Source organism: Poecilia mexicana, unplaced genomic scaffold, assembly GCF_051168715.1.
Source record: "Poecilia mexicana isolate PSO_F unplaced genomic scaffold, ASM5116871v1 scaffold_12, whole genome shotgun sequence".
NCBI classification, from domain to species: Eukaryota; Metazoa; Chordata; class Actinopteri; order Cyprinodontiformes; family Poeciliidae; genus Poecilia; species Poecilia mexicana.
In genome coordinates, this window is record NW_028263381.1 from 16,711,984 (window position 1) to 16,724,974 (window position 12,991).

At 37.1% G+C, this 12,991-nt stretch overlaps 3 protein-coding genes across 4 annotated transcripts; 1 reads left to right on the forward strand and 2 right to left on the reverse strand.

The window, feature by feature from the left end:
• Positions 1 to 359: 359 nt before the first annotated feature.
• On the reverse strand, positions 360 to 4,339 carry arpc3 (actin related protein 2/3 complex, subunit 3). Its single transcript, XM_014987933.2, has 7 exons — positions 4,213 to 4,339; positions 3,758 to 3,857; positions 3,348 to 3,424; positions 2,297 to 2,365; positions 1,937 to 2,063; positions 1,624 to 1,718; positions 360 to 582 (listed from the first exon to the last, which is right to left on the reverse strand). The coding sequence occupies exons 1-7, from the start codon at positions 4,216 to 4,218 to the stop codon at positions 520 to 522; spliced, it is 537 nt and encodes a 178-aa protein (XP_014843419.1). The 5' UTR covers positions 4,219 to 4,339; the 3' UTR covers positions 360 to 519.
• On the forward strand, positions 3,757 to 12,150 carry rnf170 (ring finger protein 170). 2 transcript variants are annotated; one of them, XM_088011020.1, is made up of 7 exons: positions 3,757 to 3,894; positions 8,775 to 8,930; positions 9,242 to 9,317; positions 9,465 to 9,579; positions 9,751 to 9,824; positions 10,176 to 10,307; positions 11,123 to 12,150. In XM_088011020.1, exons 2-7 carry the CDS (start codon positions 8,791 to 8,793, stop codon positions 11,390 to 11,392), a joined length of 807 nt encoding a protein of 268 aa, XP_087867146.1. In that variant the 5' UTR covers positions 3,757 to 3,894; positions 8,775 to 8,790; the 3' UTR covers positions 11,393 to 12,150. The 2 variants fall into 2 exon arrangements, with proteins under 2 accessions (XP_087867146.1, XP_014843418.1); XM_014987932.2 differs by lacking the exon at positions 3,757 to 3,894 and adding an exon at positions 7,804 to 7,979.
• gpn3 (GPN-loop GTPase 3) lies at positions 4,444 to 7,521 on the reverse strand. The gene is made up of 8 exons (XM_014987931.2): positions 7,380 to 7,521; positions 7,129 to 7,237; positions 6,820 to 6,987; positions 6,051 to 6,175; positions 5,798 to 5,913; positions 5,564 to 5,660; positions 5,355 to 5,483; positions 4,444 to 4,793 (listed from the first exon to the last, which is right to left on the reverse strand). Exons 1-8 carry the CDS (start codon positions 7,425 to 7,427, stop codon positions 4,728 to 4,730), a joined length of 858 nt encoding a protein of 285 aa, XP_014843417.2. The 5' UTR covers positions 7,428 to 7,521; the 3' UTR covers positions 4,444 to 4,727.
• Positions 12,151 to 12,991: the final 841 nt, after the last annotated feature.

The window sequence follows — 12,991 nt, forward strand, 5'->3', positions numbered from 1 at the left end:
GGTATGTATTTCTTTAACCTATGTCTGGTATGTATTAGTTATATCATAAGTTGAGAATTTGCAGGAATCAGGACACCTCTGATAAGAAGAGCATACATATTGGATATACAGTCTAATATACAGGTATGAGCGATTGTGAGTAGATTGATGTATTTTAACAACTACACTTATTTTCAGTTACAGTAATATTAAAATTAGATGGGAAATATATGCAACGTACAAAGAATTTTTTTTTTCTCCCCAATGTGTCTTCAAGTGTTTCAACCTGACAGCAGTGAGACATGGTATGATAGCAGGATTCCTGTAAAGCTTATTTTTGTAATGTATAAAAATGTGTAAGAACAAAACAAAAAACAACATTACCAATCTCTCAAACTTATTTATTGTATTACACACCAGCCCAATATGATCAACATCCAGACAAGTGAACATATAATTTTATTTTTTTAAGTCAAACAGTATAAAATTTTAACAGAAAATCAAAACTTGCTTTATTGCAGTCTCTGTGTCCCTTCTGGTTCACTGTCCAGGAGCAGAGAGACTTTTGTTCATGAACTGCTTCTTCACAAAGCACAGCCACCACTGAAAAAAACATAAACACAGATTAGGACAAACACTGGCATTTTTAAATTGTAGTATTTTATTGATGGACTAAAAGTCTACACGGTCTTTCAACAGAAATAGGAAACAAAGAGCTGTTTAACATGACTACGTAAAGGTCTCAATGTATGGACAAAGCTGGCAAAATTATTTTATCGTACTAATTTTAATTAACAATGGCATTAAAATTTTGCTTTCAAAACTGCATTACAGATTTCAAACAGAGCTGTTTAACATAAAAAGACATCTATAAAAATATGGCATCCTCTCAAGTAATCCAGTAACACAAAATTTGAGTTCTCATGATATAAAGCTCTTTACTTTTATTACAGAAAGAAAACAGCAGTATATATAAAAACTCAAAAGGGGAAGTATATTGGTTCGTAAGCAGGAAAGCGGCACCATTTAAAATATCTGCTTTAGTCATTTCATCTTATGACATCATGAATTTAGAGCCAGAATAACCAGCCTCTCTTCTCCACTTTGTCTATTTTCAGGCTGACCTACAGAAAGCGACCACATTCTAACCTGTGCTGAAAGCTCAATCACACAAGAAACTGCAGGGCACCAAAACACAGAGAGCCTGCCTAGCTTTGCAACAAAATGGATATTTGCTTAGCAGCATGCCTCATGTCCACAGAACATAAAGTCTTATGGAAGCATTCCCATTTTTTTCCCCCTGTATTCCAAATTGCAGCACCGCTGGAAAAAATTAATACATGTCTACTCTTTTTTTTTTTTGGTCTTTGGCCCATCTCATTTAGGGTATTTTTTCCTACCTGAGTCTATCTCTGCTAATAATGTAATACATGAGCTGAACAACTAGCCGCTCATCTTGTAAAAAAATCAGAAAAAGATGTTAATGAGAGGTCAATAGAAGCACTAAAACACCTTTTTTTGGCATCTGGAGAATTTAACTATTTTCACAGCCACTGCAGCAGCAGCAGATTGAATCACACATTTAATAAGGTAATCTTTGACATCAGAAAGAAAATTCTAATAAATCAAAAGTATGAGACTTACCTTGCTGGGTTTGTCTGTTTGCGGGTCAAACACACGATCACATAGCCTTAAACCGGTCTCCTGGCGAAGCTGCTGCAGGTACGCCCTCATCGTCTCTGAGATGGAAGAATACATTCATTTAGAGTTCAAAACTATCATTTGCAGTGCTAACTTAGATTTTTGTGCTATTGTTTAGACTCTTAACACAGAAACTTTTAAACTAATCGAGGTGTATGCTCCCTGCCTTCAAACAGCAGCAGAACATCTCCACCACTGTTAAAACCTCAACACAGACAAGCTAACCGCTTGTCACAATATTAAAGCTCTCTCTCACCGTCCTCCTGCTTGTTTCCGGGCTTGGCATACATAGCATTAAGAGGGAAGCCAGGTTCTCCAGGAATGGGAAAGTTTGTGATGCCCAGAGTGTACATCTCCTTTTCTCCTTGGCTCCTAGAGCTGCACTGCAAGATTTATACATAATCCCAAATCATCAATTTTAAGGTGTCCAAATTCATTTAAATCAGCTACTTCCTCCTTAAAGTGTGCAAGAATATAAAATAAAAATAAAATAAAAAAAACAAAGGCTTGTCATGTTCTGTTCAAGGCACAACTACTTTAATGGAAATATTAAGTGCTACTATACATTTTGAAATCAAGCTCCAAGAACTGGTCATGCTGCACAGTAAAAAATTACCTTCTGTAGCTTCTTAAGGCATTCAGAGATGTAGAGTGTGACATAGATCAGTGTCCTGTCAGCCTCATTCTGGAAAACAAATTCACATAACTTATTAAAAACTAACGATGTAGACCTGCACAATATATTGTATCGCAATAGCAGTGTGTGTGCAATACTACAACTGCAATGAAGAGCTTGGAGGCAGGTTTTAATATCACCTCAAACTCTTCTTGCTAATAATATATTTGGTCAGTAGGAAGGATTTTCATTTCCTTTTATACAAGCATTCAACATAGATCCTGCCAACCAAGATGCTCAAGCTTAAGAGCATCTCGGTTGGCAGGTGGTGATGGACAATAAAAAGTGAAGAATCATGTATAAACACCACAATATTTAAGGGCTGCACGAGATTTATTTTCTATCTCATGCAGCCCAACAATTTTCCATGCCAAATGCATCCCACAGAAAAATTTCTTTGTAAAAGAGTTAAACCCTCAGAGGCAAAAGTCAGACAGATGCACACCAAGTTGCAAGACAACAGCTTCTTAAGTTTGGTTTTGTAAAAGAGTTAAACCCTCAGAAATAAAACATTTTCTTATATGTAGAATAATAAAACTTGCAGAACAAGTGCATAAATCGGTAATATAAAGTAGGCTATATTTGGGCTTCAGGATTCCGTTTTTGTACTCAAGGGTGACAAGAACGACAGAAAAGGTTCAATGATGATACATGCCCTTAAAAATCCAAAGCAACTCCTACAGGACTGTGCTGTTAAAAAGGTACGAGATGAAACAAGCCAGGGCATGTGGAGAAACATGAAATCCTCAGCTGCTTCAAGACACAGATTACTGAGGCACAAGCTGTATGCGTCACTATTGAGCTCCATGGTTACAATTTCCAAAATTATCTCAAGCGTTTTTGGGATATAGAGCTTTTTGTCTGTGTGTCTTTTAAAGTCCCCAACTTGATTGCATAGTTTTAAGGAAACAGAGTTAATCAGCAATATTACAGTGTCAGGAGTACATAAAGGTTCATAATTCAACTTTGTTGTGATTTCTTGATCTCTTACCTTGATTTCATAATTCTTAAAGAAAACATTGGCCTTGAAGTAATAGATTGCTTCATCTATGATGTCAGAATCTACGCCTGGAATAATAAAAAACAAATGTTTTCATTAGACATTATCCCATTTCTTACACAAATCTTTATTGTTTTAGTACTGACCACCATTGAATCGTTAGAAAATGTCTCAATTACGTATACAGATGTCACAACTGCACAAGTAAGAGACGTATAAATCAAAAAGCAGAAGTTAGAGGAAAGGTGCCACTTTAGTTTGCATTGCTCAGACCATATAAGGAAGTGAAGCTCAGTCATGAATCAGGAACTCAATGCATGCAACAACAACGCACATCTCTGCAGAACGCCCAAGATTATGTAGATACGTTTTTTGAAAAACAAAGATGAAGGAACCCTCACCGTCCCCTCTGGCTGGTCCCTTGAACTGTGTTTTGACGGGAAGCAGGGCCATGTTTCCCACCAGCCTGGTTTCAGGGACCATCAAGCTCGAGTGATAAGCCTGAAGAAAAAAAGACAAGTCCTGTCATTTTTGTCGAGTAAGTTTGTTAATTTATAGTCACCGGAATGAAAGCGGCCTTTCATCGGTGGTACTAAGCGTTTTATATAGGTGTATATAACATGCTAAACTCATTAAAAACAGTACAATGACAGAAATGAATTTGTGTACTGTCGCGAGTCAGCCACTAGCAGCTATGGAGCGAATGCTAAAGTAGCTAGCCTACTGTGCTAGATTTGTCTCGAGAGCTAATGTTAAAAGCAGATTCAACATCTAGTTGCGTATTTCTAGAGATTCTTGGCTCCTAACAGTGAGCTGAAAGCTTATATTTGTCGTTTATCGCACAGGATATACTCACCGGCATATTGAATGAAATATAAATCCAACTGCTCAGCAGGAAAAACGTACAGGCACCCCCGAAGCCTCTGCTTCCGCTTGTTCCACCCTTCAGCTTTACAGGAAGTGGCCACGTGTCGTGTTGCGTTGCAGCCACGTGGTGGCGCGCACAAGCTCTTTTTTTTCCCCCCACCCCACATGAACTATTCATGTTTATGTTTTTTCCCCCCCACATTTAAAAAACACGGGCAAGTTGTCTGGTGTATGCAATATTTTATTTTAAAAATATATATTTTGTTTTTAAATCTATAATAAATCAACCAAAAGTCAAAGATTTACACGTGTACATCACTCTAAAATAACAAAATATGAAACTGAGGTTCCTTTAAATTTTATAAGTTATTTAAAAGAAGAAACAAAATAATTTTATGCAAGTCCAGTCCGTTTTTCAGAAATATTCATGCAATGAATATCAAACATTAAAGTTGAACTTCATTTATGGCAAGTCATTTTTCCACTTCAGGGTTCAATTAGTCCTCAGCTGCTGACTTTATCTTGAAAGATCTCGTCATAATTTAGGTTGGACTGCTCTTCGTCAACTTCCTGTCAATAGGGAAAGCATAAAAGTCATGATTATATAGAAATATAAACCCACACACACAATGCCTTGCATGATTATTCATACGCCCTTTCACATTTTATTGCATTACAACCATAAACTTGAATGTAATTTACTCAACTTTTTGTTTTTAAGTATGGTAACTGCAAACCTGCGTGTCCACATGAGCTGACAGTTAACCAAGCACCACTTCTTTCAGAGAACCAGCTAAAATGTATTCGGGAACACCAAGACCCCCAATTTGAACTGTCTCGCCTAAATGCAAAATACCATGTTTGAAGGGAAACATGGAAATACAGGGCAAACCTTTAAGAAAACACAACACTTGAAAGTTTCAGAAGCATGCATTCTTTTTTTTGTTCCAAATTAATATACTACTTTGCCTTGGTCTACTGCCTTTGGAAACAAATGTGAAAAGCTCAAAGGCTGTGAATTTTACATTGTTCTGCACAGTGACATCGGTTCCAAAGCTCTACTGCAAGGAACTGTGTAACAATAATTATTCATTTTCAGTACGTGCCCAATGTTTTGTTTTGTCGTTTTACCTTGGGCTCTTTAACCTCCAGGTCCTCTCCATACTGTATGGAGAAGTCAATGTGCTGCAGAACTATGTTTATCCCCTCCTCATCTGTACGGTCAAAAGGCAGGAATCTTACCATGCTGTAGTCATCTATCTGGAGACATAAACAATCTTAGTTTTCTCAATATAAACTACAAGAATATCATTAAACACCAAAACTAGGACTCTACTTACCAAACCACAAATTGCTTTAGTAAGCTTTTTGAACTTTTTGCTTCTGAAAGTGTCAGAGTTATCTTCCATCATGGAGTACATGTCTGGATCCAAGTACCTTTTAAATATACATCAAAATATTTTAAAACTCAGTATGAAGAGAAGGATCAGCAAGGTTTATAACAAAATCTGACAAATAAAATGCAGCCTCATCGAAGTTGGCAAGCATTCAGTGTTTTATTCTTACTAACTTACTTTTCAATTTCCTTCTTAGCCTTTGGAGCAAGCAGGTCCATTTTTGTCATGACATTTACTTGAGGAATTTCTAACGACACCATTGCACTGAGGGCAGCCATAACTCCAGAGATGAACTTTAGTGCAAGACAACAGAAACATCAGTGAATATTAAAAGTAAAGTAGGTTCATTTGAATAATGCTTCAACAAAAAAAAAAAGAACAAGAAAAAAAACAAAAACAAAAACAAAAAAAAAAACAAAGAGAAAGTTACCTTAAAAGACTCGACCATAAACTGTGAGTCTACCAAAAAGACCCCGCAAACCCGAAACTCCCACTGCTGGAGCTGCTCCACCAGCTGCCTCATCACAGGGAGGTGTGTGTAAAGCTCAATCTGACCTGGAAAAGTGTGAGAAGAGCTGCATCAGTCATGCACAGCTGACACTTTTCCATAAATAACATCTAGGGTGGATCTAAGAGCTGCACAGACTCTTATTAAGATGACATGTTTTCAGTATATACACCAAGATATATACTGGTAAACTTTTTCCAACTTTAATGTTACACATATCCTGTAAAAATTCAAATGAAATATAAATAAATTTAAAATTTCAGTTTTAAAAAAAACTACCACCACCATGTTTTATTGTACTTTTATTCTAAACATACTTTTTAAATGGCTAAATGGTTCAAGCAAGGTCTGATTACAACATAACATATTCTCCTACAGGTTTTGGGCAGATTTAAGAGAGACTTGGATAGTTTCTTTGGAAGAAAAGGATTGAGTCTCGCAGCTGTATTGCTGATATACAGGGAATATAAAACATTGCTGTTACTCCTACATTGCTGTTACTTGCAAGAAATTCCAGCAGCTAGCTCAGTGTTGCTGCTTTCCTTGTCAGTTTCCATCTTTTCTTCCCATTTCACATGAACACTGACTTTAAAAACACTGTGCTTTGAAATTAAATCAGTTATTTAAATAAACTCTAACCTAATAAAGTTTACACCTTCATTAAAACTTGGATCCAACGCAGAACATTTACCTGGGCAATCAAACAATATGTAGTCATCTTCTACGTGGCCCAGGCTTTCTTCCAGCCAATCAAAGTTGTTGGCAAAGTACTCCATACAGAAGACCAGGCCTCCATTAGGGCCAAATCTCAGAGAGTTATCCTCCATTACGTCATCTACCTGAATGAGTTCACGGATGTCTGAGAAAACAGAAACAGAATATAGCATACAAAGAGGTGTGTTAAATGTATTATGGCTCTAACATTTTCCTATTTTAATTTAATTCGTATTTCCTTGGTAATGTGTATTCCTATTACACATCCATCCAAAGTAAAACTTACCTGCCATAACAGGGTAATTAAAATACTCTGCAGCAGGATCCAGGTTCACCACCTGGACTGAGCGGTTTAACGACTCTGCGTGCTGAACCATGGTGGAGCAGTAGGTACTCTGAAATAATAATAATAAAAAATGTATTTAACAGACTAACACGTTTTACTTTTGCGTAGAAGACAAGGCAGCCTCACGCCGCATCACAACATGTTAGCCGAACAACATAGCACAACCTCTCACCACAGACCAGGAAAGTTACCTTGCCGCTTCCAGCTGGGCCCATAACTAACTGTGCATAACGAGGCATTTTCTACCTCTGGAGAAGTCCGCTCAAAAGAAGTTCAACCTTTTCTAATAATCCACGATAGCTTAGTACAGTTAGGTACTACTGTATTAGTGTGACTACTTCTTCGTTAGAGGACACCACGCTGTAGGCACCGCTATTGCCACCTAGTGCTTAGACTGTGAATAATCACTCTCTGAAAAAGCAAGTATTTCAAGGTTCACTTTTAATGTTACGTTTAACTGGGTAACAATAACTTGATAAAAAAATGTGCATGTTATTAAGTATATATTTATAAGGCAGAATTAAGACTGCACTCACATTCCATCGGTGATCTGTCGTCAAAAACCACAGATCACTCCAACACACTAGGCGGCGGTAATAAATTCTAACAATAAGAATGTAACAAAGAGAAAGGGAATCGAGTGAGCTGCTATCAGCTGTCCATGCAATGATATGCGATATGGTCACTTGGCTAACTTACAAAAACACATAACAAAATGCCTGAACGGGGTGAATGGACTTGACAGGTTACGGTTGCAGAGGGATATTTGGGTAAAAGTAGGCTTCTTATTGGTAAGTACCCTTCTCGTTGTAAGTTCAGCTTGTAATTTATATTTTAACGTTTTGAGTTATGTTGCTTAAGTAAAACTTTGTAGTTATTTGACTCTTTCACAGCTACTGTGTAGAAATGCTTAGATAGTTAAAATAATAATAATAATAACAACCTAGTTTCCTCCTTCCTTGGTGTTTAAACTCCTCAGCTTATGAAAACGAAACGTTCAAGGCTAAACAAGCATCTCCCCTATTCTCAAGCGTTACATGGCTTTTTGCTAACGAGCCAACCCCGGTCCACTTATTTTAGTTTCGAAAAATATAAGCTCGGCCTTGGTGTTCATTGAGCCTGCCCATGACGCAACCACCAAAATACTACTTAACAATCTAGCCCCCATTTTGTTTTGACGTGAAACTCAGTATGCGATTAAAGTGTTATTCCTGAAATTACACTAAAAAGTATTGTCGTTATATTACGACAATACCATTTGGGTTAACTCTGCTTACAATGTAAGCAACCCTTCCAGTTCGTCCTCTGAAAAAAAAAGTAAATAAAATGTATGCATTCCAACAAGAATTCATTAAAATGTCTACCTTGAGTTTGATACAGAGGTGGCTAAATGTTTTATGAAGCCATGATAATTTGGAGCCCCGCCTTTTTTGCTTTCTGCATTTTACATTCTAGCAATCGTTGTTGCGAAAATGTAATTTTTCTGCTTGTTTCAAATGTGATATGATTCCTCGATCTTAATAAAAGTGTCAAAGAAAAGCGTGAAGACGGCAACCTACACTTTCCTCTTGTGTTCATTGTTGCAGGCTATGAGTGTGGATAATGGAGGATGGTCAAGGTGGGGACTTGGACTACCTGATCCAAGATGAGGACACCATCATAGAGGGTGTTAGCAACCAGGTTTTGTTTGTAGTGGTTGTCAGTTTCACCTTCCTTGCAGGCATCTTCACTTTGCTCTGCAGGTAAACCACTAAGTCAGGCTGGTTAATTTAAATTGTTTTGAGAATTTTGTTAATAAAATAACAAGTGTACAATAAGTGGTCACAGAAGTATCATTTTTAATATCAAAATCCAGCTATGTATTTCTTTCTTACTGATTTAAATTTCACAGAGTTCTTTGAAACCAACACATGCATATGTGTTACAAACCAGTTGCCAACAAAACAATCCCAGCTGCAGTCTCCTCATGCAGTCGGAGAAATCACCTTCAATCTTCCTGTGATCTTGTTTGAAACCTGTGTAGCTAAAAAAAACTTCCTTTTGTCCTTTACAGACAGGAAGAGCAAAATATCCATCCTGAAAATCAGGAGCATGTTCGAGCTGTCCGACAGCAGCTCCAAACTGAGCAGGTAAAACTAATAACTTTTAGGCATGGCTTTGTTGAAATGCCATGATTACTGTCATTTGAATTACATCTATATAATTTGTATAAAGTGCAAATGACTGAGTCATTGCAGATATTTTGCGTGTGTCATTTCTACTTTTCTTCTCCTTAGGATGAAAATCCGCAGGCAGAGGCTAGACAGCAGTATTACACAGACATGTCTTGCCCTGTGTGTTTACAACAGGCTGTGCTGCCTGTGGAGACCAACTGTGGACACCTTTTTTGTGGTAATTACATGGACAGTTTTACAAATTCACGTGTTTCTGGCGTGGTTAGTATAGTAAGAAACAGAGGAAACGACGACTTGGTACAATCATTAATGTAAAAAAAATTTTTTCTTCAAATTTTTACAACATTGGTGTTCTCAATATTGCTGTTTTATGTGTTTTTTTGCATAGGCTCCTGCCTTATAGCTTATTGGAGGTACGGCACCTGGCTGGGTGCGATCAACTGCCCAATCTGCAGACAAATGGTGAGTGATACAATGCCACATCATTACCATATTGCAATCATGCCATTGTTATGGTTTAATGCCTCTAAAGTTTGTGAGGAAAAACAAATCTTGTGGGTTTTATAGTTAAAACCAGAGGTGCAGTGGCTGCTTCTTATGAAGACTAAGCTTTCCTTTTCCTGCACAATTCTTCTGAGTTTGCCTGAAAAGCTTGTATACCATTGTGAAATTAAACTACTAATTATAAAAGATCTGTTACACTTGATCAAAACAGTTTGTTTAATTTCAGTGATTCTTAGAAATGTTTTGTGAGATTGTGTTTGTGGATTATGTCGTTTGTCTCAGACATGTATTTTGTTTGTGTTTTTCTAGGTAACACTTCTGTTCCCGTTATTTCACGAGCACGCCGCTCCTCAGAGGGTTCAGGATGGCGAGGCCGAACCTCAGCTTATATTACGAGACATCAGCGATTACAATCGAAGATTTTCTGGTCAGCCAAGATCTGTGAGTCTTTTTTTTTTTTTTTTCTTATACAGGTTGCATTTACATAAGTCGTCTTGTAAATATCTTTGGAGATCTTTAAAGATTTTTTTTATTATATAAAAAGAATATACTATTATATTCTTTTAGAATAGCATACAGTGTCTGTCATGTTCACTTGTGCAACCGTAAGGAAATCTATACTTTTTTGGAGGAGCATAATCTCAATTGAAATTTTTATTTTTTAAAAATTCACCTTTTTCTTTGACTGTATGTGTTTCTTTTTATTCTTCATTATGAAGATAAACTCAACACTGTAATGGACAACTTTAAGATACAACTTTAATAACTTTATAGAGCCTAAGTTAATGTTAGTTGGCATGTTGGTGTAAGCTAACATAATAATTGCATTTATGCTAACGTCATCTTTTTAGCTAATGTTAGCTATGATCTTACACTTTAGGTCAGTGAGCAGCATGTTCCACAACATTTTTTTAAAACTGATTACCTGAGTTTTAGCATCGACTTAAAGTTGTTATCCATTTTAGTCAGACAGTTTTGCTGTGCAAGATTCGCAGACTGTTTTACTTTTTGTCTGCTGCTTCTGCTTATTTTTGTCAACTGTTCTGGGTTTGACTTCAAGTAGTTTTGCTGTTTTCAGCAGTGGCATTCAGTTTACATCATTCACACTTCATTTTTGCAGGAAATGCACATTTTCTAGTTTCAGAGCCGTTTTTCTTTTGCTCATATGTGCAGTGGACGCCGGTGAACGTGGCCCGCCCTGAGTTTAGAAGACGCCTTTTCATAACTCTACATCTTGTCTGTTTTCCTTCTGTCAGCTTATGGACAGGCTGCGGGATGTCCCCACCCTGCTCCGTCATGCCTTCAGGGAGATGTTTTCTGTGGGCGGACTCTTCTGGATGTTCCGGATTCGAATTCTTCTCTGTCTCGTCGGTGCCGTCACCTACCTGGTCTCGCCACTCGACATTCTCCCGGAAGCTCTTTTCGGCCTTCTGGGCTTTATGGACGACTTCTTTGTGATCCTCCTCCTGTTTGTGTACATCTCCATCATGTACAGAGAAGTGGTTACGCAGAGGCTTAACGGCTAGGCCCACACACAGAAACGGGGACAAAAGAGAGATGAATATCTGAGAAGAGTTTGTTAGAAAATATTGGGTTTTCTCAGAGGGGCTTCACTTTAATTGAATGGACCCTGAGCGTCTGGCTGGACAGAGGTTAGCAAAACATTGTGAACATCAGATTTTGTTACAAAGGTTCTCATTGAAATTTACAAGGCAAAGGATTGCAGGCAAACAAGTCACAATCAAATGAACATGTATGAACAATGTACTGCTTCAAGATTTACCCATTTAAATAAAAAATCTATTAAGTAATGTGATTATCAACATAATATGGACAACTGTGCAATACAATGACGTCTTGAAAGTCTTGTATTTATGGGTTTATATGTAATGATTCCATCTTAATTTTCACTTCAAAGAACAAGTGTCGAATGGTAAAAGAGTTCCTGTTTGAGCTTGTTGTCATTACAATAACGTGTAACTATGCATATTTTATGATAACTTGGGAAAGCAGAGCTTGTTGAACCGGTTGGAAACATTTTCTGAATAATCTTTTTAAGCAACAATTTAAATTCAATAATCAAAACCTGCTTCCCTGCATGCATACACGGAACGCTTAACACCTTCTTACACAAACGTTTTCTTAACAAGCCATTCTGAAAATATAAACGGATAATCCTGGACAATTTTGAATGTAAATCGTCTAAAAATGAATGTGAAGTCATTTCTGTTCAGTTTACTTTGACATTCTGTTGTGAAAAGTAAATTTGGTTTGAGCTATGGAATCAGATGGTCAATTCTTCAACAGTTTGCGTCCTTTTGTATTCAGTACACTGTTGGCATTAGCATGTACAATGCAGATCTTTTATTATTATTATTTGTAAATAGTTTTATCACTGGTATTATCTTCAGACGATGAAATGAAAGGTGCCACGTCTGTGTGCTACTGAAGAGCACTGGCTTGCACCGTCTCAGTTTAAATCCACACAGTTTTGCTTTCAAAAGTCACATGAATTGGCACCGTTTGCAGAAGATCTTAAAATCATATTTTATTACCATATGATGAATATTAGAACAATTCTGAACTTTCAATTCAAGTACATTTACTGAGTAGGGAAAAAAAATATGTATTTCAAGAATGAATTGCTTTTAACAATGTAATAATACTTTGCACAGCCTTCCCTTACCTGTTAATACATTTACTCCAATTAAACTTATAATATTTCACACTGTTGGAAAATCTCCAAATAGTAACTAGAATCTGGGGTCCTGTTTTATGCCCTCATCAGCTTTTCCATATGATTAAGGTCTGTGGAACGACATGGCTGGTGTTATCTGCTTACTGAATACTGGATGGATTTTTGCATCACCTCGTTGAAAAAAGCTCACGGAATCGCAGATCCTTCACCGTATTTATTTGTGTTGGCATCATTTTCAAACAACGAATGTGCATGTAGACAATATTATACAGTTTTAGTCTTGACTTAAATGTTGCCTTTTGCAGGTGTTGACTAGCATTAAGCCTTCATCATTTTTTCCCTCCTTTTTAGTCACTGTTCATGCCGTCAAAATGAATATGTGTCCTCATCCTGCATACAGGCCAGAGGTGTAGAGGGTACACATAAT

What these genes read in the sequence shown, in the direction of transcription:
- rnf170 (XM_088011020.1), top strand. Translation starts at nt 8,791, where the DNA reads ATGGAGGATGGTCAAGGTGGGGACTTGGACTACCTGATCCAAGATGAG. An exon ending in ATCTTCACTTTGCTCTGCAG is followed by an intron (nt 8,931 to 9,241) that starts GTAAACCACTAA and finishes TGTCCTTTACAG; the next exon opens with ACAGGAAGAGCAAAATATCC. An exon ending in AGCAGCTCCAAACTGAGCAG is followed by an intron (nt 9,318 to 9,464) that starts GTAAAACTAATA and finishes TCTTCTCCTTAG; the next exon opens with GATGAAAATCCGCAGGCAGA.
- gpn3 (XM_014987931.2), bottom strand. Translation starts at nt 7,427, where the DNA reads ATGCCTCGTTATGCACAGTTAGTTATGGGCCCAGCTGGAAGCGGCAAG. An exon ending in GCCCAGCTGGAAGCGGCAAG is followed by an intron (nt 7,238 to 7,379) that starts GTAACTTTCCTG and finishes TTATTATTTCAG; the next exon opens with AGTACCTACTGCTCCACCAT. An exon ending in CTAAAGCAATTTGTGGTTTG is followed by an intron (nt 5,484 to 5,563) that starts GTAAGTAGAGTC and finishes TTATGTCTCCAG; the next exon opens with ATAGATGACTACAGCATGGT.
- arpc3 (XM_014987933.2), bottom strand. An exon ending in GCCTTAAGAAGCTACAGAAG is followed by an intron (nt 2,064 to 2,296) that starts GTAATTTTTTAC and finishes TAAATCTTGCAG; the next exon opens with TGCAGCTCTAGGAGCCAAGG. An exon ending in CGGAAACAAGCAGGAGGACG is followed by an intron (nt 1,719 to 1,936) that starts GTGAGAGAGAGC and finishes CTTCCATCTCAG; the next exon opens with AGACGATGAGGGCGTACCTG.